Here is a 25,557-nt window from a genome sequence, read left to right on the forward strand (position 1 = left end):
ACAACTGGTCAGGATATTTAACCTACACTAAATTCAATTCAACAATGAAAAGAGCCCCAACCGGTGTGGCTCAGTGGTTGAGTATTGATCCATGAACAAAGAGGTCACAGTTTGATTCCCGGTCAGGGCACATGCCTGGATTGCGGGCTCAATCCCCAGTAGGCGGCGTGCAGGAGGCAGCTAATCGATGATGTTTCTCATCGATGTTTCTATCTCTCTCTCCCTCTCCCTTCCTCTCTAAAAAAATCAATAAAAATATATTTTTGTAAAAAAGTCAGCAACAATGAAAAGAATGTAGCCAAACACCTCTAAAAGTCACCTCTTACTAATGAGTAAGTCCAAGTTTAGAAAGATGTTCAAACAACAGCTGAAGCAAGAGATTCCTTTTAAATCCAAAGTGATTCTCTGATAAGAATCTGCACCTATAAGTTTCTCAATAGCCAGGAGGTTTCAGAGAGCCAAAAACAAGAAAACAGAAGAAATTCCTTGACCATTGGAATAAGAAATATTCATTCCCTGCCCTAGCCTTCCTAGATATCTGATTATGAGCTAGCAAAAGCTACAAAAGAATGAGGGCAGGTGGTATACAAATAAGAGTTGAATTTGCTTCCCACTTTGAGTCCCACTTCTTGGCCAAGAAAGATAACACAAAATTTTCTAAGTAGTTTATCAGGTTTCTTATATCAAGTAGTACCAGTTAAAATAAAATCCTTATAATATCAAACATGTTGCTTCATAAATATCTTTGTATTCATGTATTATTCAGGAAATATACTAATTAAAATATATTTTCAAGTTTATGACCATGTAAACAAAACTTCCAAACCTTGAACTAAGAATGTACAGTATGTCAAATGTGTGTGTGTGTGTGTGTATATATGTATGTCTTTAAAATTTGTAATGCATGTTTTAATACACACATATATATATACACAATACATATATAACCTATTTACTTCATTTATAATTTGAACCTATAATATGTGTGTTGATCATCTCTTTTAAAAATACATGTGCTACAGCTTGTACTACATTTAACCCAAGAAGAAGCTGTGTTTATTTTTTAAATGATTTTCCACTGGAGAAAACAGGACATAGAAAAAAAGTCTGAAATCCCAGCAATGCACTTCGGCCTTTACTTGACTCCCTGCCCCATGTCCACATCTCCTAACCCTTTTTATCTACTTCTCTAAAATTGAAACTTAAAGTCTGATTAAAGTTTATCACTACTACATTAGGTACGCTTCTATATAGAGTTGATGTGGTTCCGATTAAGTACAGTTCTTAGTTTTAGCATAAAAATACATAAAACATTAAAGATGTGCTACTCATGAAACATACAGTTTTCTCTTAACTAGTGAGAGGTACTGCGGCATCTTTAACTTTCACCATGAAGTTAGGCTGCTCAAAATAGGTTCAGAAAGTTCTTCAGATTTCTATTCAGATAGAGCCTCTCAGATCTATAGCCTAAGATTGCTTATGATTGATTTTATTCCATAAAATACACTAAGTATAAAAGGATCAAGAGACTTTGGCGATCAGAAATATAAATTGCTTCTTAAGGATCCAAGGACAAAATGACAAGAAGTAGGATACCAAAGGAAAGAAATATACATTAATTCCCATGACATTTAAGCAAACTTGAATGAAGCAATAAAAATATTCTTACCTGGAAGGTTTCCATCAGTTTCATCAGCACTAGGAAAACTAGCAACACTCGTAGAATCCGAAAGGTCCAAAAGTTTAGCACGCAATTGCTCAATATCACTCTCTTTGCTAGCCAACTGCATCTGAAGCTCATTCCTATGTGTACATTCTTCTACCAATTGCTATGTTTGAAAAATACCAAGATAATATAATGAGTCAAGAATAAATTTCCAACATTAAGAAATTAAAAATTAATGGAAATATAAATATATAATCTAAAGTGGCTAAAGCTAAAACTTTACTGAACACTTCATGAATGTTTACCACCACAGATTTTAATATAACTATAAAAATGCAAGTTCTCTTCCTCAGGAATACATTGCTTGGATACGCTCCTTTTCTCCTTGCTTTAAATGTTTTTTGTTCATTTGTTTTTAATACAAGGCATTAAAAAACAAAAAAGTAAATACTTGTTAAGACAACAGAAAATGCTTTTTGGGGGGCTCCAAACAAAATAGTTTAAAGGGTACAGAAAGCCTCTCAGTATGGTAAGATTTCTAAAAGACAGAGTCAATGCTTGGATCTAGGTCTAAGACCAGAGACCATGTTCTCAATTTTGTGCTATTAACAACCAAGGAAGTATCCAAAAATTAAGTATGACATTCTGATTTCAAAAAAATGAGGAGAAGGCCTGAGGGTAGGGTGGATGCGCGGTGGAGGGGATCAATGGGGGGAAAAGGGGACATCTGTAATACTTTCAACAATAAAGATAAATTTTTAAAAACAAAAAAGGAAAAGTGAGTCCTGATTAGAAAAAATAAATATACCAAATACACAAAATATAGCTCCAATATACCAAAACCTCTATCCCAGCTATAGTTACTATAATACGAGCCATATCTCAACTTCAGTCTAAAACCAAAGAGCAGATGCTAATGGATAAAAATTACTCAAAACGTAACGGTTAACAGGCAACAAGGCATCTTTCTAGTTTTCAAGATCATGGTTCATATTAGAATAATAATAAAATTGTGAAGAGTATAAATCAAAATATGAATTTCTATATGAAAAATATAATCTAAATAAGATTACTAGATAATAGGTATATTTAGTAATAACAATTTAAGAAAATAACCCTACATGTGCACACATACACAAACCTTACCGCTTGCATGTCATTCAGTTCCTTCTGATGTTTCACTACCATCTGGTTGAATTTCTCTCTTTCTTGGTTGAGTTCCAGCTGTAGCTTTCGATTTTCCTTTTCTTTCTTCCTCAAATCCTGTGTATTAGCTTTCTTTCTATCAATTTTAAAATCTTTTCGATTCATTATTTCTGCCAACTTGTTAACAGCCTATTCAAATATTAAAATATTATTAGTAAGAACTACAGTGTAGCCATTCAATTTAAATTTCCACTAAAAATGTATTTTCTTCAAAATCAGGAAGCAGGACTTTTTTGTGCATAAAAATTAGAATAACCTAATGAAGGGACGTGATAACTGGTAGCACAAGTTACAGCTTTATTCAAATATAAGAGCCAGACAAGATTGCAAAAGTCATTTATCATTCAACAATTATTCAGCACTTATTATACTGTATGTAGGTACTCTGCTAGGTAATAGATATAAAGACAGTAAATACAGATATTCCCCAAAGGCATTCTAGTCTGGTGGAGGAGACAGACAAGCAAGCATTACAGCAGAGTGGTAGGTAAGAAGAAAGAGGCATGTAAGGGTGCTATAGGAGCAGTACCTAACTGAGAGTTGGTGAAGTAGGGAAGGCTTCCTCAAGGACCTGCATATGTGTCCACATGTTTCTTAAGAGACAAAGAGAAGTTGGATAAGAAAAAAAAAAAAAAAAAAAAAGGTATGAAGGAAGGGAGGCAAAGATGGCATTACAATAAGAGGAAACAGTACATGGGCAAAAAGGCCCCAGATAATTTTTTTCCCTTTGGACAAGTACGAAAGTAGGGGGACAGGGCAACATGAGCAGGCTACACTGAAAAACTTTTGAAAGTGAAAGGAAATGTAAATATAGTTGAGGGTAACATCTTTTATCAAAAGGGAAAAATATATTCAAAAGGAGAGCTGTTAAAAAGCGTGTGAAATTAGCTACAGAAATGTAAAACATAACTCATGGTATACTTGTTCCATAAGTAACGTTAAAAAAGAAATCAGAGGTTTTCCATTAAGACAGAAAAAAGCCCTAACCACTATCATTTCCACATAGATTATGTCCCATCTAGGATGAGGAGCCCTTGAATAATTTTTTAATGCAGTAAACGCTTACTTCATTAAATTCATAAATGCGTATGTGTTTTTTCTAATAGTAAATGTAACATATTACAAGAAAAATCAAAGACAGAGATATATTATGAAGAAAGTAAGAAGCCCTTGTAATATCATCCCCTCAAAGACCACGTCTGCTAAAGCCTTTTCTTTCACTCTGCTGGGTGTATAGCCTTCTAGACATTTCCCTATGTATATAATAAGTAGATTACCTACATATTTAAATTTAAATGGAATCATGCTATACATTCTGTGGTGCAATATGCTTTTTTATTTAATACTATTTCATATATCATGGAAATACTATTTCCCCATGTCATTACATGTAAATGTACTTCATTTAATTTCAATGGCTCCTTTATATTCCACTGTATGGATGTATCATTATCAATAGTTCATTAATGGGTGGTTGGATTATCTTTATTTTTTCACTATTAAAGTATATAAACAAACTTTCCCTATGTTCTTGCCAAAGCTGAGTATGATTTCATTTATTTATTTATTTAATTTATTTATTTTTAGTATGATTTCATTTAAATCTGCCCATTTGACTGTCAAAAAGATACCTCATTTTAATTTCTATTTTATTATTGTGGTTGAGCTTTTAAAAAATCTTTACTGTTTCTTTTACTGATTTTAGAGGGAGAAGAAGGGAAAGGGATAGAGAGATAGACACATCAATTGGCTGCCTCCTGCATGCCCCCCACTGGTGATCGAGCCCAAATCCCAGGCATGTGCCCTAACCAGGAATCGAACCGGTGACTTCTTGGTTCATGGGTCGACATTCAAACACTGAGCAACACCAGCCAGGTATTGTTTCTTTTTCTCTCAAATGTCCCCTCTTTTTTTCACTTGAATTGTCTTTTTCTTATTTGAAGATGCTCTTTATATATTTATCTACATTTGCTGTAAATGTTCTTCCTAGTTTGTTTTCTTTCAACTTAATGTTGTTTTGGGCTCCACAGACCTACATTTTCATGTAATAAATGTCGACCTTTTTCCTTATGCTCTCTGTTTTGGTATAAAGGTTAGTAAAGGATTTTCAACAAATACATACATTTGTGGAAGATTAATTGCAACATAAAGAATTACTCAGAGGGAATGAGGATTCGTGGTAGAAAATATTTATTTTACTGTAAAAATCAACTGAGGGCCTAGCTGATTTGGCTTAGTGGTTAGAGCACTGGCCTTCGGACTGAAGGGCCCCCCAGGTTTGATTCCAGCCAAGGGCACATACCTTGGTTGCAGGCTCGATCCCCAGCCCCAGTCAGGGGCTCAAGGGGGAGGCAACCAATCAATGTGTCTCTCTCACATCGATGTTTCTCTTTCTCTCTCTCTCTCTGAAAAGCAATGGGAAAAATATCCTCAGGTGAGGATAAAAAAAAAAAAAAAAATCAACTGAGGTACACAGTACCTTATGAAGAATTTAAACCATCGGATATCTTCGTAAAATGACAAGATACCAAGTTTTAGTGTGAAAAAATCTGATCTAGCTGCATCATTAAATACAAAACAAAATGATATATCCACCCCTATAGTTCCTTATTTATTCCCAATTCTTCTCTTGTGGCTTCAGCCAATGTTTTCTCTTCATTAAGTTTCCAACTGTCAATTAGAGGTCTTCTATACAATCAAAAACACATTCTTACTAGTCAAATGACTAAACTAGATTTCTTAACTCAACTGAAATCCTATTTCCTAAATACATCTTTTTGTTCCAATGAAAAGCTTGAATCTTATAACTTCATTTTAAGAAAAAGTGCACAAAAAGCAAATATTAATTTATGAATATTCAATACTCAAATACAAACATGGAAAAGGCTGAGCACATGTACCTGTGTTTTAAGTGTTCGTTCTGTATTAATATTCTTTTCAAAGGCAGCCTTAAGATTACTGATCTCCTCCTCTTTCTTCAGTTTATACTCTGTCAACAAATTATATAAAATGTTACTGCAAGGCATTATTTTAATCTCTGCACTCCAAATCAGCAATGTCCTTATCAAATCAGTATATACTACCAAGGAACTTTCAATAACTTCATTAAGATATTTTTCTCAGTTTTACTGAGGTGTAATTGACAAAAGTGTAAGATATTTAAAGTATACAACGTCACAATCTGATATACGGGGTGGGCAAAAGAAGATTTACAATTGTAATACAAATAAATAATACAATAATAAATAATAATACAAGAATAAACTCTGTTTCGCATACTCACAACTGTAAACCTACTTTTGTCCACCCCATATATACATTGTGAAAAGATTCTCCCCTTCCATCACCTCACAGATTTACCTTATTTATTTTTTTAAGGGTGAGAATATTTAAGTTATAGTAAGATAATTCTTAAGGCTAGTTGTTAACATATGAAAACAAATATTTTGAAAACCTAACAAATAATATAAACAGCTAAAGATTTACTCTGAACTAATTTAACATTATGCTTTTAAAAAACCCAAAAACCTGCATACCTTCCTCTGATTTCCTCATTTTATCAGTTAGCTCTTCATTTTCTTTTCTTAGTAAGTCAACATCTTTGGTTAGCATGCTGTTCATTTCCTCGAGCTAAACAAAGCACACAAAAGTTTAAGCTATAATCTCTTTGCTAGTCTTATATTTAAAGCAATAACCTTTAAAAAAATACTTTCCTTTTTCCATAGATGAAAACAGGTCTGACACTGCTTAACTATACAAATGCCTCGTTTTCAGTTTAAAATATGACTATAATTAAATTATTTTTTTAAAACCAATTGTTAGCTTCCACAAATCATTTCAGTGTGTGTGTATGCACGCACACATACATACATATACATATGAATAAAAGGGAAAAAATGTAATAAAAAGAGAACTGGACTAGAAACTAGAAAATTTCCTTTTAGTTTTCTAGCTCTGTGATCCTTAGCAAGTCACAATCTTTCTGAGTCTCAGTTTCTTCATCTGAAGGATAATGAACATGACAATTAAAAATGTTTGATTGATTACTTTTAGTAAGGTACTTATTCATCACTCTACGTATATTATTTAATTTCATCTTCATAAGAATCCTGTGTAGTAGTATTGTTATTTCTATTTTATAGATGAAGAATCTGAGGCTTGGAGAAGTTAAAGCAAACTGCCAAGACTATGTCACTTCTAAGGGACAAAGCTGGGATGTGAACCCAGGTCTGCTCACACCAGAGCACTTGATAGTGGCTTCAAAAGAAGAAAAACCTCTCTAACTCCCCTTTCTAAACCCATGATCTATTTCAGACTATAAATTTAAGGAATAGGTAACTGTCTGTAGTACTAGTTTTTCTATAATGGATTTATATATATCCACAAAAAATTCCTCATCCCAAAATATTTTTTCTGAATTTTAGAGAATTCTGGCCATAAAATCAGTTCTAATGTATTAATATAATACAGTAAATAAATTTAAGCATTTCTTCACATAAAATATATTAAGATCTATAGCCAGGAGGAGGAAAAAACCCAATACAATGAATAAAATTTCAATTCTTAAAAACCGTTTTGAATTACATAAACTGTTTTATACATGAATACATATTGACCATTGTATACATGTAAATATGCATGCACACACATTTACCCCCTAAACTTTAAGTTGTAACCTATTTTGATTTAAAATTTTAAGTCATGTAACTTACCTGACTATCATCACTTACCCGACTAAGAGTGTGATCTTTATCTGTAATCTCTTGTCTATTTCTTGAAGCAGCTTTCTTGCTTTCTTGGGTCAATTCAAAGTACTGTTCTTCTAAAAGCCCTCGAGCCAACTGCTCAGATTCAGCTTTTGTTTCTGCTAGATCCAACTGAGTAACAAGAGTCTCTCTGCAATACATTTATAAGGGAAGTGAATACAAATTCAGTTCATTCTTCCAACTTAACCATATATGTAAAAGCACAATTTACAACTTCTTCACTCTTGGACAGTGACTGCCATGAACATCCTCATGGTTGATGAAATCATGTGAACTGGTATGTCTTCTCTCACAGGGTGACTGAGCTCAAAATCATCTCTTCAAGAACCTGAGATTTAGCACATCTTATACCCATCTACCATTACAGAGCCTGAGCCATTGTTGTTTTTTTAATTGACTTTTTAGAGAGGGAGGAAGGGTGAGAGAAAGAGAGAGAAACATCGATGTGAGAGATACATCAATTAGTTGCCTCCCGTAGGTGCCCCGACCAGGGATCAAACCCACAACCTAGGTGTGTGCCCTGACTAAGAATCGAACCTCTGACCTTCCAGTGCATAGGATGATGTTCCAACCAACTAAGCCACACCAGCCAGAGCAAGCCTGAGCCATTCTTTTTTTTTTTTCTTTTTTTTTAATATATCTTTATTGATTTCAGAGAGAGGATAGGAGAGGGAGAGAGAGAGATAGAAACATAAATGATGAGAGAGTCATTGATCGGCTGCCTCCTGCATGCCCCCAACTGGGGGTTGAGCCCGCAACCCGGGCATGTGCCCTGACCGGGAACCGAACCCCGATAACCTGGATCCTAGGTCGACGCTCAACCGCTGAGCCACACCCGGCCGGGCCTGAGCCATTCTTAATTTAAACAATAAATGCAGTTTATGCTTGTTAGTTAAAAAAACTGAAATGATAAATATACTTTTCTTAATGCTTAGAATAAACTTTGAATCCATTAGCAACTTTTTATTAAATATAAGTTCTCCCTTTGAAAAACTATAAAAGTATACATCAGGCTCAATAAATGTTTGCCAATGAATACTTCCCCCCTGTTTTATACTAAATGAGTGATGCAAATAGAATTTTCTGTCTCAGACCTAAAGAGAGAAACATACTATAATAACTACAAAAAAAAAAAAAAGAGAAAGAGAGCGAATATTCATTCATTTGTTCAACAACTATTTATCTGAATGCTGCCATGTGCCAAACACTGTTACAGGAATCAAGATATGTAGCAGTAATACAGCTGCTGGCCTCAGAAAGCATACATTACTGAGGTGACACAGAAAATTTACAAAAATGAAGTAATATACAGTATGCCAGAGAATAATTTTAAAAAGAAATGGTAGAATGTGGTTGCTACATAAAATGTGGTCACTATTTTATATAGGATGATCAAAGAGTCGTTACCGCTAAGCTGCAATTGAGAAGATATATGAAATAAGAGAGTAAGCCATGTGCTATCTGGGAATACAGTGTTTGGGCAGAGGAAACACCTAATAACAAATGCCCTAAGGTTGGTCTGAAAGAAGTTAATGTAAGTAGAATGAGAGCCAGGGGAAAGCTGTGAGAGACATAGCAAGAGAAGGGGGTGGTGGGTGGTGGGGAGAAGAACAGGCATTATAAGGCTTTCTAAAAACAATATAAGGACATTGGCTTTTTTCCTAAGTATCCTAAGTTTTAAAAATTCTGGCTGCTGTATTAAGATCAGACACTAGGGGGACAATGGCAAAAACAGGGATACCAGTTAGGAAAGTACTGAAATAATTAAGATTGGAAATGAGCCTGGCCTGTGTAGCTCAGCTGTTGAGCATCGACTTATGATCCAGGAGATCGAGGTTTGATTCCTGGTCAAGGCACATGACACGGTTGTGGGCTCAATCCCCAGCAGGAAGCATGCAGGAGGCAGCAGATCAATGACTCTCTCTCATCACTGACTGTTCCTCTCTCTCTCTCCCCCTCTCCTTTCCTCTCTCTGAAATCAAGAAAAACATTTAAAATATATATATATATATATATAGGAAATGACCTTTTGGATCACATTGGTAAATGGTACAAATGAACTGATCGGATTCTGGACACATATACACACACACACACACATATATATTTATATGTGAGAGATAGATGGAAATATCAATGATGAGAGTCATTGATCAGCTGCCTCCTGTACACCCTCTACTGGGGATCGAGCCCGAAACCCAGGTATGTACGCTGAATGGGAATCGAACCTTGATCTCCTGGAATACAGGAATACTCAACCGATGAGTCATGCTGGCCGGGCCTAGACATACGTTTTAGTTATAATTAGAAGACTTATTGATGGACTGCATGTAGTAACTTAAAAGAAAAGAGTCTAGGATGGTTTCAAGGTTTTGACTGAAATAAGTGGGAATAATAAAATTGCTAATACTGAAATGGAAAAGACAAGGAGGAGCAGGTTGGTAAGGTGAAGGAATCAGGAATTTTCTCTAGACATGTTACATATGAGATGCTTATTAAACACTCAAGTGGAGATGTCAAATAGACAGCTGAATATACAAGCCTAGAATTCAGGGGAGAATATACTAGTACACTAATGCTATTTAAAGTTTTGAGGCTGGATAAGAACAAGTAGGGAGTGTTCCCTTGGGCCCTCCAAACTTTAAAAGTCTCAGAGATGGGAAGGGACAAAGGAGCAAAGGAGGTTGAGAAACAGTAGCCAGTTCAATAAGACGAAAATATTGCGTGATATCACAAAGCCAAATGAAGAACTTTTGTCAAGAGAGAGTAATCAACTATGTCGACTACTGCTGTTAAATAAGATAAAGACTGAGAATTGACTATTGTCTTTAACTTTAGGAAGTCCCCAGTGACCTTGAGAAGAGTTATTTTAGTAGAGTGATGAGTAGAATATCTGACTGAAGTGGGATTGAGAGACAATGGGTGAAGAGGGCCTGAAGAGAAATGGTATGTCACTTTCAGGAAGTTTGCTATAAAAGAAAGCAGAAAAATGATACAGTAACCGGATGTGGGTATGCAATTAAGAGGGTTATTTTTTTTAAGGAGATATTTGTCTGTATGTTTATACAACAACAATAGGAATGACTATAGAAAGAAAAAAATGGGTGTAGGAAAGAGGAGAGAATTACTGGAGTCATATTTGTAAGTAGGTAACAAGGGATGGGATCAAAGGGCTACCTTTAGGTAAAAGCCCATTTTGGCCATTTACATCAATTAAAAGGAAGGCAGGAGTTATAGGTACAGATGTAGATAGGTTAGTAGCTATGTGATGAGGGAGAGTAGATGCTCTCTTACATCTAGGGCCATTTGCTGAGTATGAGGAAAGGTTGTTGAAGATCTGAGGAGAGAGGAGATATATAAAATAGTTGTCCAGAAGAGTAGATGAATTAGTACATTATTAGGTAAAGATAGGAAATATTGCCACTGGTAAGCCTATGAATACCAGGGGTGGTTCTGTGCTATTATTGCAGGGCTTCAGATAGATAACATGTTCTCTTCTGGGGTTACCACTTTGCATCAAATTCAGAATAAAGTATTGAAGTTATATTTTAAAATGCCAGAAAACCTATTTATCCCAAATTACATTTCTATCCCAGGCTGTGAAATTGTGCAAAGAATGAGATGGTTCAGGATAAAATTATCTGCAACTATTTTCATCCAAGCTTCACCACTCTCCACAGGGAAAGATCTGTCTTTACTGACGTTTAAGGCCAATCCCTCACCTTTTTCATCCTTATCTCCTTAAATAAATCGAGTAATTCCCGATTCTTCTAGGTTTTAAGATTATAGGCAAGGGCTCTGTTCTTGTCACTGCTATATTCCAAGTGCCCATAAAAGGCTCTGGCCCACAGAAAGTTCTCAGAAATTTTGTTTGAATCAAAGAATAGATGGGCAACCTTTCCCACTCTGATGTCCTTCCCATGACTTATTTAAATATGCTCAAATTTCTGTTGTCTTTAAAAAGAAATGGCTCTCCTTCATACTCTCCTTTAGCTACTGCTGTATCTCCTTGCCTTAACAACCAAATTTCTTAAATTTTTAATTTAACAAATATTTGTTGGACATCTATAAATGTTCTAGGTGCAATTCTAGGTGCTAGGCATATAGCAATGGATTAGAATTAAGAACAAAACATTTGAAAATTCCTTCCTTCATTGAGCTTAAGTTGTGGTAGAAAGAGAAAAACAATCAAGAAAATAAGTAAGCAGCCCAGCCGGGCGTGGCTCAGTGGTTGAGCATTGTCCTAGGATCCAGTAGATCACGGTTCGATTCCCGGTCAGGGCACATGCCGGGGCTCGATCCCCCGTCGGGGGCTTGTAGGAGGCAGCTGATCAATGATGACTCTCATCACTGATGTTTCTCTCTCTCCCTTCCTCTCTCTGAAATCAATAAAGATATATTAAAAAATAAATAAATAAAAAGATTCAACAAAAAAAAAGAAAATAAGCAAATTCTACAATATAGGAGGTGGGAATAAGTGCTACAGAGGAAAATAAAACAGGAAAGAAAGTATTGAACTGGGCTGCAATATAATGGGTTGGTGTGGAGGACATTTGCAATTTTAAAAAGGGTGTTCAGGGAAGGGTTCTCTGATGACATTTAGACCCAGACCTGAAGAAGGTGAAGGGGCAAGCCATGTATATATTCAAAGAAAACTGTTCTAGGCAGAGGGTAGAGCATGTCCAAAGGCTCTGAGGCAAGAGTGTAACTGACAGGTTTGCTAAATAGTAAGGTCACTGTGGCTGTTGTCTACAGGGTCTCTACTTCTACTCTTCCCATTTGTTTCAATCCACTTGAATCTAATATATATTCTCATCATTATTTAGGAACTCACCAAGGTACCTAACAACCTTAAATGTAAGGGACAATGTATTTTTCCTTGACCTTTCTGAGTATTTGGCACTTTAAATCACTTTCTCTTTTCTTGAAATACTCTACTCCCTTAATGTTTGTGATACCCTAACTATGGTTTTCTCCTTGTATTACTGGTGACTTCTTACTTTCCCTTCCTCTACTCAATCCTTAAGAGTATAGGAGCTAGCTGTCTGTCCTCAGCCTTTATGTCTCCCAATCATACACTAGGTAGGTGTTTACAATTTATTGCCATGGGGGGTCAAATGAGTCCACATAAGTGTCTCCGTATCTCCCTCCAGACACACACATACAAAATAAATTTGTGCTAAGATTTATATAAAAATTAAGATTCTTGGCTTCTCTTGAAAAAACAGATCTTGAAATACTGGGTCAGTGTTACCATGTAGCAACAAGTGGTTAGAACTGAGACATAAACTCATTTTGTTATAATCATTATAACTCACACAATGAATGTACCCATACTTAGATCCAACTAATTTCCACCCAGCTAAATGTATGGTATCACAGGCTCATGAGTTTATAAACTCTGACACAATCACCTTAACAAATTTCATCTATCTTAGTGGTTTCAATATGCACAGACTGTCAAATCAGCTTCAAGCCCTTATCTTTTCTCTGAGTTCAGAAGCAGTAGACCCAAATGTCTGGTATCCATTTCTCTTTGGACATTCCATAGGCACTCAGATTCAATAGGTCTGAAATGGAAATAATATTGTCTCCTCCATTTTCACAATTTGGCATTCCTTAACTCAGGGACTAGTGTTACCATCAACACAATTGCCCTGGTCAGAAACTTGAGAGTAGACCTGAAAATTTCTAACCTTTACTCCCACTCCCCCAAATCTACAAGTCCTACTGTTTCTACTTTCCTATTTTTCCCCATGCACTTGCCTCTTCCTTTACTGTAAACTTCCACTACAATTTTACATCTAGATTATTCCAGTGGCTGTATAAGCGTACTCCCTGTATCCAGCCAGCTTTGACTCACTCCAATCCATTCTCCACTCTAAAGAGTAGAGCTTTCTAAAACACCATCTTGTCAATCCCTAGCTTAGAATTTTCATTCATTCATTCATTCATTCATTCATTCATTTTTCATTCATTCATTGAATACTTATTCTTTGCAAGGCCCTAATCTAGGTGATATAGACACACAACAGAGAACAACAAAAACAAAACTTCCCACTCTTCAATGTTTGATAATTCCAAACAATTTAGCAAGACAGACAAGACACTTTGTAATCTGACTTAGGTTTTCTCTAGTACTACCTGTCACCAACTGTCTCCCTACCTGTAAACTAAGCCATTTGCTATTGTCCAAATCACAGAATGGCTTTTGCCAATATTACCTCCTTCCCCATATCCCATTCCCTAGTAAATACTTCTGTTTCTTAGTTGCCACCTGGGAAATGTTCTCTGAATCCTATATGGTAAGAGGAGGCATGTTCATCAATATGTTCCAATAGCCCTTTGTCACAGTCATCTACATTAATTTTATGTCTCCAGCCTAGATTCTGAAGCACTGGAAAGTGAAAACCATAGTTTATTAATAATTATATCACTGGCATGAGGTATAGTGATTAGCACAATAGTGATGATCATTATCTTTCTCTGAAATAGATCAAACAAGGGCAAGCAAGTCAATCCTCTGAAATAGTACAGTATGTAGTAGATGGGGTACCCCATCACAGTGCATGCACATAACCTGGGATTGCATATTACATTGGAAACATTATACAAACAACAGCCACAGGCCATACTCTATAATAGGTAGTATATCACCGTCATAGAGACTAACCAGGAAACATAACTTTGTAACTCCCTTAGTCTCAACCTAATGTATTAAGGACCTAAGCACTGAGTGTCAATAGTTGCTAACACCACAAATAGGCAACCAGACATTACAAAGTTATATATGAGGCAGTCTTATCCCCTCTAAAAATCAGATTTGAATCCCATTAGGCCTTCAGATTAGGGATGTCCAATTACATTTTCTACAATGATGGAATGTTCTACATTTGCGCTGTCCAATAGGAGACACCAAACAGCTGAAATGTGGCTAGCACATCTGATGAACTAAAGTTTTAATTTTATTTAAATGAATTAAACTTTAAATTTAAATGGCTACATGTGGTTAGTGGCTACCATATTGGACAGCACAGCTCTAGATTTATTTATTTATTTTTAAATCCTCACCCAAGACTATTTTTTCCATTGCTTTTCAGAGATAGTGGAAGGGAAAGAGAAAGAGACACATCAATTAGTCGCCTCTTGCATGCACCCTGATTGACCGGGCTGGGGATCAAGCCTGCAACCGAGGTACGTGCCCTTGGTTGAAATCGAACCTGGGACCCTTCAGTGCACGGCTGATGCTCTAACCACTGAGCCAAACAGGCCAGGGCCAGGTTTAACCACCAATTTGCAGGAAATACAGAGGGAGGATGAAGATATTCAATTAATTATGGAAATGAAGTCAACAAAATCATAACGAAAATATACGACAAATAATCCAGTTCTTTCAACAAATAACTGTTAGAATACTGGTTACTCTTGTGTTGGAGAGGGAAGAAGATATAATTAGAGAGAGGATACAGTGGAATTCTGCAGTGGAGAGCAAAGTTCCACCTCTTCCATGGGTGGTAGTTACAATGGTATTTGTCATATAATTCATAAAACTCCATGTTTTATTATTTTATGTATTTGTTTTCTTCAATAATAAAAGTTAAAATTTCTTTCAAAGGTGGTTTTATGAAAAGAGAATATAACAATGTCAGAAAACTAGTTCCAGTGTCTGTTCTGACACTATCTAGCTATGAAAAGTTGTTACACTTACACGGCTTTATAAGATTTTCTCTTTCTAAGGCCCTAAGTGCACATGCAATGGAAATTAACCTGCATAACAGGTTAATTTCACGAGGAAGACCTTAAATACCTTTACCTCACATAAAACGACTTGTGAATACAGCATGAACTATTTATATACAAACAGATCTTTGAAAACTAAGAGACCTTTGAAAACAGTGTTAATATATTAAATTATTTCTTCACCATAAAGGTAAACTTTAGTCTAAACCTAGTTTGACTTGTTTTGAAAGTGTAGATGTGCTAGTAATCATGAATTAACCCAACATGATTTACTATACCACTGCCATCAGAATAATAGCACATCTACACTATCTTTAAATTTTAAGAACTTAAGTTTTGTTATAATACTGAGTCTTGTTCTAAAGTAAAATAAACATACTTCTCATTTTGTAGTTCCTGTATTTTCTTTAAATTTTCTCTGTTTTTTTCTTCAATTTCTTCCTTAAGTTCCTTTACCTGGGTTTTATAAAGTGTCTGCAAAACAAGTGATAAAAAATAAGTGTTTATAGTGGGTTAGAAACAGTTGGTAGTTTCTTATAAAGTTAAACAACTAACAGATGATCCAACAATTCTACTCCCAAGTATTTAAGTAGAATACAAGCTTGGCAACTAAAAGAAACAAACAAAAAGTTCAGAGGCTTCAATAAAGCCTCAAAGCTGTAAATGCTCATCAACGGTAGCAGTAAAAATAACTTGGCCTGCAACAAGCAAGAGTTACAGTGACTTCTTTGGAGAAAAAGCAAAACAGATGCATAAAACACATATAAAACCAAACAGGAAAAATAACTCGAACAATGTATGCATGCAGGCTACTGTAATATGCATACACGAACCACGTGATAATACTGGCACTCTAAGCCACTCGAATTTGCCACCAGACAGACAGAACCTTTAACAAAGTTTCATGGGTAGCTCTAGAGTTTGATGGCAATTTTGGAAATATTTAGACAAAAATTGTGATTTTTTTTCTTTTTTTTTTGTTATCCTCACTCAAGGATATTTTTTCCATTGATTTTTTTTTTTTTTTTTTTTGAGAGAGAGCGTGGAAGGGCCTGGCTGGCTGTGGCTCAGGAACTGAACCTCAACCTAGGATCCTGGAGATTGTGGTTCGATTCCCAGTCTGGGCACAAGCCTAGGTTGCGGGCTCAATCCCCAGTCCAGGGCATGCAGGAGACAGCTGATCAATGACAACTCTCTCATCATTGATGTTTCTCTCTCTCTTTCTCTCTCTGCCTCTCTCTTCCTCTCTCTGAAATCAATAAAGATACATTTAAAAAAAAAAAAAGAGAGAGAGAGAGAGAGAATGGAAGGGAGGGGGAAAGACAGAGAGAGAAACATCTATGTGGGAGAGACACATTGACTGGTTGCCTCTCGCATCCACCCCGACCAGGGCCGGGGATCAGGCCTGCAACCGAGGTATGTGCCCTTGACAGGGAATTGAACCCAGGACCCTTCAGTCCAAGGGCCCATGCTCTAACTATTGAGCCAAACTGGTCAGGGCAAAAATGGTCATATCTTTACAACTTAAGAGACTACAAACTCAGATTCAGAAATGAAATGGAGAAATGGAGATATAAAAAGGGAGAAAACCACTTCATAGTCATTTAAGAAAGAATCAGAGTTCACATTAATAATCTAAATATCTTGTTTTAAGTCAGGTTTTGAAAAATGATTCTCACCGAGAAATATTGCTCAGCTTCAAGTTGATCTTGCAGTTCCCGCATCTGTCCCTCATTTCCTCTATATTGTCTTCAGAGAAAAGAGAAAACAGTAAACACATGCTCCTATTTATGGCAGACTTTATATTATTCTTTGTTTCCTAAAGTGGCTAAAATAAAAAAGGTTTACTAAAATGACCTTTGTTTTAAAAAATCATATTTCATTATACAGTATTACTTTACTAATTATATTTGGTTGGGCCATACTGTCTGGTTCCATTTTGCTCCTCATAAAATGATACTATGCAAAGCAGAAGGAACCCTTTTGTAATGAAGGTCACTTTTGGGAGAACATTAATTGTGGATTTATGCAAATTACAAAAATAAAAATTAGTTTTTGGGGTAAATTTTTGTAAGGAAAAGCATTCTTAGGGATACATTTACAATTTCTTATGTAGTGAGTAAACCATTAAAAACAAAGGACATTAAAAATATTTAATATATAATAAAAATAAGTCAGTACTATATATACGGCCAATTAAAAACAAAGCAGGGGTGAGGTGGGTAGAAATGAATAATCAGGTAAGGAAAAAGAAATGAGGAAAATAAACAGACAACTAACTACATATATAGAATACATATATATACACAACTCAAATAGAGAGGAACAGACTCAAAAGGACAGTGACACAAATTTTCAAAGATGAACAAGTCCATCTGCAGCTGCTAGGTTTTCATATTAGATATTAACAGCTTTATATTTTCAACATCTAATAAGGCATATGGTTGATAAAAGGTACACAGTAAATGTTCACTGAATGATGAGTTAATATGGGGAGAAAAAAAACTATAAAACATATTACTTGGTGAGAGTAGTGGATCTAAAAGAAAAAAATTTCACCAGTATAAATACAACAAGATCAAAACTCACAATTTTATCCAAGAATCACTGTGCTATAAATGAAGCTGGAAAAATTAAGCTATTATAACATAAATTTGGAGGAAATAAACAAACATGCTTTATTAAATTTTTGAATATTAAAATATTAAATTTTTGAAGCATGTCCTTATACAAGTTCTGAAAGCAATACTGACACCTTGCTTTGTCTCCATTTCAAGTAAGCAGGTACATCAGATCTCAGAATAGAAGGAGAAAAACGGCACTTTGCATTCTGAGATGAATCAAAGGAAGAAAACAAAACAAACAAATACAGGGTCATCATGTCTAAGTCTAGTCTCTAAAATAAACCTTGGACAGTTCCTGTAAGGTACTGAATCTGTAAAAAAAAAAGTCATCCCCGATTTTTGTAATTCAAACGTGAAAAAAAGATGACTTTTGTGGACATAAAAAATCATGAGAAAACTGTGGTTTTTTTCAACCAAAAACAGACCTCCTGTAAAGAAGTAGCCTTGATAATCTCCTTTTTCCTTCCTTTAAATGCCAGTATTTTTTAATTTAATTAAGCCTGTCATTCCAAACTTTCTTTGCAAATAAATTATTTTGTTTCTAAATGCTTTTTTAAGTCTTCTTTCCACAAATTCTAAGTATGTAATCTATATACACATAAAATAACAAACTCATAAAGCAATGTTGAATACCAAAAAAAAAATCAAGAATGTTATTTTTGACACTTACTTTGTAAGCTGAGCTAACTCAAATTCTAATAATCTCTTTGCTTCCAGTAAAGTATTTATTTCCTGTTTCATCTGCTTTTCTAGACCTTTTAAATTGTCTGCCTCAAATGCTTGAGTCTTCAATTCATTCTGTAACAACAGTCTCTTATTTGATTCCTGCTCCAACTGCAGAGTGAGATTCTTAACCTATGAATGAGAAAAATGATTGGGATCTTACAATCTCTTTAAATTTATTAGACATTATTTGAAAGAATATGAATCAAATCTCAAGTACATTATAATGTCTTACATGCCTTACACAAATAAAGAATATCAGTATTCTATAGAGTCTCCATTATTTTATGTTTATTACTGTAAAATTCACTATTAAGTCAAATTAATTCCCCAATTTCAGATGAGATTATAGGGAAAAAATTTTGGTTTCTTTCTACTCTAACCTGTATGGAAATTCTGGAGTAGAAGATGAGTATAAAAGCCACTTTTGGGGGGAACTTCCTAAGAGGTACTTAAATTTACCTGTTCATTCATAAGTGTTTATGCTAGGCTCTAATCCTCCAAAGTTTTTGAGGCCTTCCTTAACTACCAGATGTGATTAGTCATAACACTCCTACAGCACTCGCTGTATCCTCTTTTAAATATATGTCATGCCTGTAATTACTATTTTAATATGTCTTTCCCTCTGGACTGTAAATTCCACAAAAGTCAATAGCATACCTATGTTATTCAGTATCCCAACTTCTAGCACAGAAATAGGCAGATAACAGATAGTCAAAAATTATTTTAAGTGACTGTTATCTTTCAAACTTTCAACATACATTTTTCCTGCATGCTGATTCTAATTGATATCTCTAATTTCTCTTCTTTTTAGGCCATTATATATGCTATTACCAGATGGGTTTTCTTTAAAAACTCTTTTCCCCTATAGTTCCCATTTTAAGTTTAAAAGACTATTAATACTTTGGTTCTCAAGTTTCTCCCATCACCAAACTAGTCTTTTCTCTGGTCAGAGAAAGTTCTTTTGTTCCTCACTTACTCATCTTTTAAGTACTCAGTAATCTCTCTTTTATTGTTATCTCCACTGATAATGTACCCTCTACCAACTCAGACTTCTAATTCTCAAACTATTAACTTTTGAGGTCCTCCTCAACCTTTAAAAATAATGGTAATGTTCTATCCTTCTTTTGTGAAGTCTTTCCGGATTATTCTGGTCTCTCCCCCTTCTCTAACTTACCTGTGTAGACTAATTACTTTCATCTTATAAATAATTTCTAAAATACATATAGTAGCCACAAGGATATAATGTCATTTTGTCTTTTTATTTATTGCTTTCTAAATGTGTACACTGGGCTTTCTATCAATCTAAGCCAGTCAAGACTACAGTTTAATGTTTTTTTGGAACTCTAAGAGCAATGTTCCTCTGTGGAATTATAGAAGACTTTACAATAAAGAGAGGTGGTTTTTTTGGTTTGTTTTTTAAAAAGCAGATGGTGAGTTTCTTCAGGGGAGAAGCTGTGACAGTTCCACACAGTTGTACTATCACACTGCAAAATGACAGACCCTATAGTATCTGAAGATAAAAATTCTAAGAGCTAGGGATATAGTGGTGACCATATAGCAGTGCACACAGATACATATGTTATTTCATTCAAATTTCCTCCATATTGTTTAAATTAAGATAGTGACCATTGGGACATAATGTGAGATTTTTTTTTTCATAAGCTGAACAAAATCAGCACTATTTGCCTTACTTCATCCTCCATTCTTTCTTTACTTTCAGTCAAATGCTCCAGCTTCTGCTGAGATTGTTTCAGATCAACATCTAGCATGGAACACTGTTTCTCAATCTGAACAACCCTATTTTCAGCCTTCTCTCGAGCTTCTCTCTCTTCCTTCAGCTTTTTTTCCATCTCTGTGAAAAAAAAGTTACAAACATACATTTAAAGAAAGAGATTACTTCATTACTTTTCACTTTCATGAGCGGTACAAAACAAGCTGGTGCCAAAAATCCCTGTTTTTATCCTGAGACTCTAATAAAGCTATTATTCATTACAGAAGTCCTAATGTTACTTGAATTATTTATCTAGGGGCATCTCTAAAGAAAGAAAGTTATAAAATATAATAAAATAATAAAAATCTTCTAAATCCAGCCTTTGCCCAACGATATGAGAGATTATCAGTGCCATTTTCAGACCAGAAGGTGGAAATATAGCTGGGGGAGCGGGGGGGGCGGGGGGCATAACTAAGGAAAAAAATGGAAGTAGTTCAGATAAAAGCAGAAAAATAAGTCATGGTCATTAATCTACATCTTGCATTGTTTCAAAAAAGTTTCAAGAGACTTAAGGCTATATAGGACTTCTAATTTATGCAACTCAGATCAACAAAATTCCATGGTAGCATAACACCTATTTTAATTTTTACCAGAAGATATTAGTCTACACTGAAGTTCCTTTTTTGAGATAATGGTAACTAAGGTTCTGAGAGGTTAACTTTTCCATGGTCTTGCACTTAGTAAATTGCACCATCAGTATTCAAACTTATTAAGTCTGCTTATCCACTCTCAGAGACTGCCCTCTAGGTGACAAAAAAAATCCATTTGAATGAAACTTCATCTTTCCCCCCAAACCTACAAACTTAGCTGCACCAATAAAATTATCTCCTCTTATTCCCATCTCTTTAATCAAATATAAATCCATCTACTTCTGTTCTGGAATTTGTTTCCACAATTATTTCATCTCTTTCCTGCCTCAACAATTTCTTCCTCCCAAATGAATCATTCCCATCAAATAATAAGCTAATTACCTCCTTAAATATCCTCTACTGATCTCACATCCCTCTTTAGCTACCACCCCATTTCTGTTCATAGTCAAACTTCTTAAAGTTATCTACACTTACCATCCCCAATACCTCACCTATTATACATTAATCTCTCTTCAATTTGGCTTGTATCTCCACGATTTCACTCAAACTGCTCTTTGTATGTTAACCAATGACAACCATCTTGCAAAATTCAGGGGACACACAATATCCATGTCTTCATCTTCCCTGACCTTAACATACTGAACCACTTCCTCATTTTTTCCAATGCTTTACTCTTCAAGCTTCTAGTAACATATTCTCTTGGTTTTCCTGTTACCCCTCTGGCTGCTCTTTCCTTTGTTGGTTTCTTTTCTTACACTTGACCTCCAAATATTAGATTGCCTAAGGGATCCATTATGATTCTTCTTTTCTGACCTTATTCTTCTCCGATTTCATCACATTCTTCATATGGCTCCATGTATATGACCCTGAATTGATACTCTCCCCTGAGCTACAGACTTATATGCCAAATGACTATTTAACATCTCCACCTAGATATCAAATATGCTTTTCAAAGTTAACATATCTAAAATAGATGCCATTATTTTCCTTCCATCCCAAACTACTCCTACCAGTCATCTCAATGTCAAAATATATTCACATTCATCGTTATTAAAATTAAAAGCCCAAGTCTTCCTTGATTCCTTCCTTTCCTCTTTCCATTCAATTCATAACTGACTTGTCCTCTGTATCTCCAATTCTTTTCAGCTTTACTACCACACCCTGCAGCCTTCTAGCTGATCTCCCTTTGTAAACTGTTCCCTTTCTCAAAAGCATTCCTCACACACAGCAGCAGAGGTGATCTTTTTTTGTTTTTTAAATCCTCACCTGAAGATATGTTTATTGATTTGAGAGAGAGAGGAAAGGGGGGGGGGGAGAGAGAGAGAGAGAAACATGGATGTGAGAGAGAAACATCAACTGGTTGCGTCCCACATGTGCCCCAACCTGAGATCAAACCTGCAACCTAGGTATGTGCCCTGACCAGGAATTGAACCTGCAATTTTTTTTTTTAAAGAATAGTTTTATTGATTTTTAGAGGAAGAGGGCGAGGGCGAGGGCGAGGGCGAGGGCGAGGGCGAGGGCGAGGGCGAGGGCGAGGGCGAGGGGGAGGGGGAGGGAGAGGGGGAGAGGGAGAGGGAGAGGGAGAGGGAGAGGGAGAGGGAGAGGGAGAGGGAGAGGGAGAGGGAGAGGGAGAGGGAGAGGGAGAGGGAGAGGGAGAGGGAGAGGGAGAGGGAGAGGGAGAGGGAGAGGGAGAGGGAGAGGGAGAGGGAGAGGGAGAGGGAGAGGGAGAGGGAGAGGGAGAGGGCGGGAAGGAGGGAGAGGGAGAGGGAGAGGGAGAGGGCGGGAAGGAGGGAGAGGGCAGGAAGGAGGGAGAGGGAGAGGGAGAGGGCAGGAAGGAGAGGGAGAGGGGGAGGGAGAGGGAGAGGGAGAGGGAGAGGGAGAGGGAGAGGGGGAGGGGGAGGGGGAGGGGGAGGGGGAGAGGGGAGAGGGGAGAGGGGAGAGGGGAGGGCGGGAAGGAAGGAGAGGGAGAGGGAGAGGGAGAGAGAGAGAGGGAGGGAGAGGGAGAAACATCGACTGAGAACATGACATTGACTGGCTACCTCCTGCACACCCCCTACCGGGGATCCAGCCCACAACCCAGGCATATGCCCTTGACTGGGGAATCAAACCAGCAACCTTTGGTACATGGGAAGGCACCCACACAACCAATTGAACCACACCAGCCAGAGCAAACCCACAACTTTTTCGGTGTACGGAATGATGCTTCAACCAACTGAGCCACCCAGGTGGGGCAGGCGTGGTCTTTTAAAAACACATTACACACTATACATCTCAGCACAGCTTAAAACACTACAACGGCTTCTTACTTAGAATAAGAGTATTGAACTTACAATCAGTTCTGTCTGGAACATACTTCCTCTCACTCTTGAAATGTCTGATTCATTTTGACTTTCATTTCTTACCTCAAGTATCACTAGCTCAGAGAGGCATTTCCTTGAAATCCCATCACATTGTGTGTATTTTCACATGATTACAATCAGTATCTATTTTAATTTGTTTCCCTTTTTTTGCCTATTTCTACCATCAGAATATAATCCCTAAGAGGAAGAGTGCTTCTAAATTTTATTCTCTGTGTGCTTATTTTCAGTGTGCTTGGCCTATAGTAGGCAGTCACGTAGGCAGTCACTAATTAACATATGTGAAAGAAATAAAAGTAGTTCAATATAGCTGAATGGGGTACACATAAGAAAGTGCAGAGCACTAAGATTATAAAGATAGGTAAGTGCCAACTCAAAGATTCTGTATCTCATGAGGAATTTGACATGGACTTTATGAACAATGAAAAGCCACAAAGGGATTTTAAGAAAGACTAGCACAATAAGATTTGAATTTTAAAAAGAACAATAGATTGATGGGTAGAACAATTCTTGGCAGAGTAAAAATTAAACGTCTATTGTAACAGATCAAGCATTGCATGTATCATTTGGAAACAGAAATCCTGAATGATTCCCAGATTTCTGACTTGGCCTCCTGGATATTAAAAACCACCACCATCCATAACCATAACAATATCTCCCATTTATTGAAAGCTTTCTAGGTACAGTCATTTTTACATGCATTTTTCAATTAGTCATAGAATGGCTAACAGGCAAAAAAGACTTACCTGATTCCATGCCTGGGCTCATAAAAACTATATAGCCATTAGCCAGGATAGTAAGAATAGGAGATAAGAACAGGTTTGACAGATAATATCATAAGTTTCCCCTTGAACTAAATTTAAGGTGCCAAGTGACACTTGCAGATTATAGTAGATTAAGAAGGAGCCTAGCCAGTGTTGCTCGGTCACGTCGATCCCTGGCACCAAGAGGTCACCAGTTCGATTCCCGAGCAGGGCACATGCCCAGGTTGTGGGCTCGATCCCCAGTGGGAACCATGCAGGAGGCAGCCAATCAATGCTTCTCTCTCATCAATGTTTCTATCTCTCTCTCCCTTATTCTCTAAAAATAAAAAAAATTAAAAAGATATTTTTTTAAAAAAGAAGTAGAAGGTGAAGAAAAAGAAGATTCTCCTTTATAGAAGTTTGGCTATAAAGGAATGAATAAAACAGTGGCAACTAAAAAAGATAACAGAATGCTGCAAGGGTTGTCTTTTTTTTTTTTTTAATGGGGAGAGAGAGACTTATACCTGTTAACAACAATAAAGGATTCAGTGGAGGAGAAAAGGTTGAGGAGAAAAAAGAGATATAGAAGCCCCTACTTATCTACACGGGTGGAACACATTCCAAGAACCTCAGTGGATTCATGAAACTGCAGACAGTACCAAACCCTATATTTACTACATGTTTTCATATACATACATACACGTGTGTGTGTGTGTGTGTGTGTGTGTGTGTGTAACCTATAAAAAAGTTTAATTTATGAATTAGGCAGAGTAAGAGATTAACAATATCTAATAATACAGTAGAACAATTATAACAATACACTGTAAAAAAAAGGCAAATGTGATCTGTCTCTCTCAAAATATCTTATTGTACTGTACTCACCCTTCTTCTTATGATGATGTGAAATATCTATGTGATTAAATGAAGTGAGGTGAATGACATAAGAATTGTGATGTAGTATTAGGTTACTATTGACCTTCTCATAGTATGTAACAAGCACTTTATGGCTTCTCTTTGGCATATCCAAATTGCCAACATCACTACTCTTGCACTTAGGGGTCATGATTAAGTAAAATAAGGGTTACTTGAACACAAGCACTGTGATACTGCAATAGTGGATCTGATAACCAAGAATGCTAGTTAAGTGACTAACAGGTGGGGAGCATATACAGCATAGATACACTGGACAAAGGGATGATTCACGCCCTGGAGGAGCAGAGCAGGACATTGAGAGACTTATCATGATACTCAGAACAGCATGCAATTCAGAACTTATGAACTGTTTACTTCTGTAATTTTCCACTTAATATTTTTGGATTACAGATGACCCAAGTAACTGAAACAGCAGAAACTGAAATACCATGGATA

The 25,557-nt window shown here is 36.2% G+C and overlaps 1 protein-coding gene across 3 annotated transcripts in view; it reads right to left on the minus strand.

Moving 5' to 3' along the window:
- The window catches only part of ROCK1 (Rho associated coiled-coil containing protein kinase 1), a 131,623-nt gene that overhangs the window by 11,379 nt on the left and 94,687 nt on the right, over positions 1-25,557 (minus strand). For all 3 annotated transcript variants that reach the window (XM_087818990.1, XM_087818991.1, XM_016211505.2), the window contains 9 exons: positions 20,420-20,580; positions 18,673-18,857; positions 17,058-17,127; positions 15,758-15,852; positions 7,603-7,768; positions 6,409-6,502; positions 5,773-5,861; positions 2,813-3,001; positions 1,670-1,829 (listed from right to left, as the gene is read on the minus strand). In XM_087818990.1, the coding sequence (XP_087675116.1) occupies positions 1,670-1,829; positions 2,813-3,001; positions 5,773-5,861; positions 6,409-6,502; positions 7,603-7,768; positions 15,758-15,852; positions 17,058-17,127; positions 18,673-18,857; positions 20,420-20,580 (1,209 nt within the window). The remainder of the gene's footprint in view (positions 1-1,669; positions 1,830-2,812; positions 3,002-5,772; positions 5,862-6,408; positions 6,503-7,602; positions 7,769-15,757; positions 15,853-17,057; positions 17,128-18,672; positions 18,858-20,419; positions 20,581-25,557) is intronic.

Source organism: Miniopterus natalensis, chromosome 7, assembly GCF_054644295.1.
Source record: "Miniopterus natalensis isolate mMinNat1 chromosome 7, mMinNat1.hap1, whole genome shotgun sequence".
In the NCBI taxonomy this organism is placed as follows: domain Eukaryota; kingdom Metazoa; phylum Chordata; class Mammalia; order Chiroptera; family Miniopteridae; genus Miniopterus; species Miniopterus natalensis.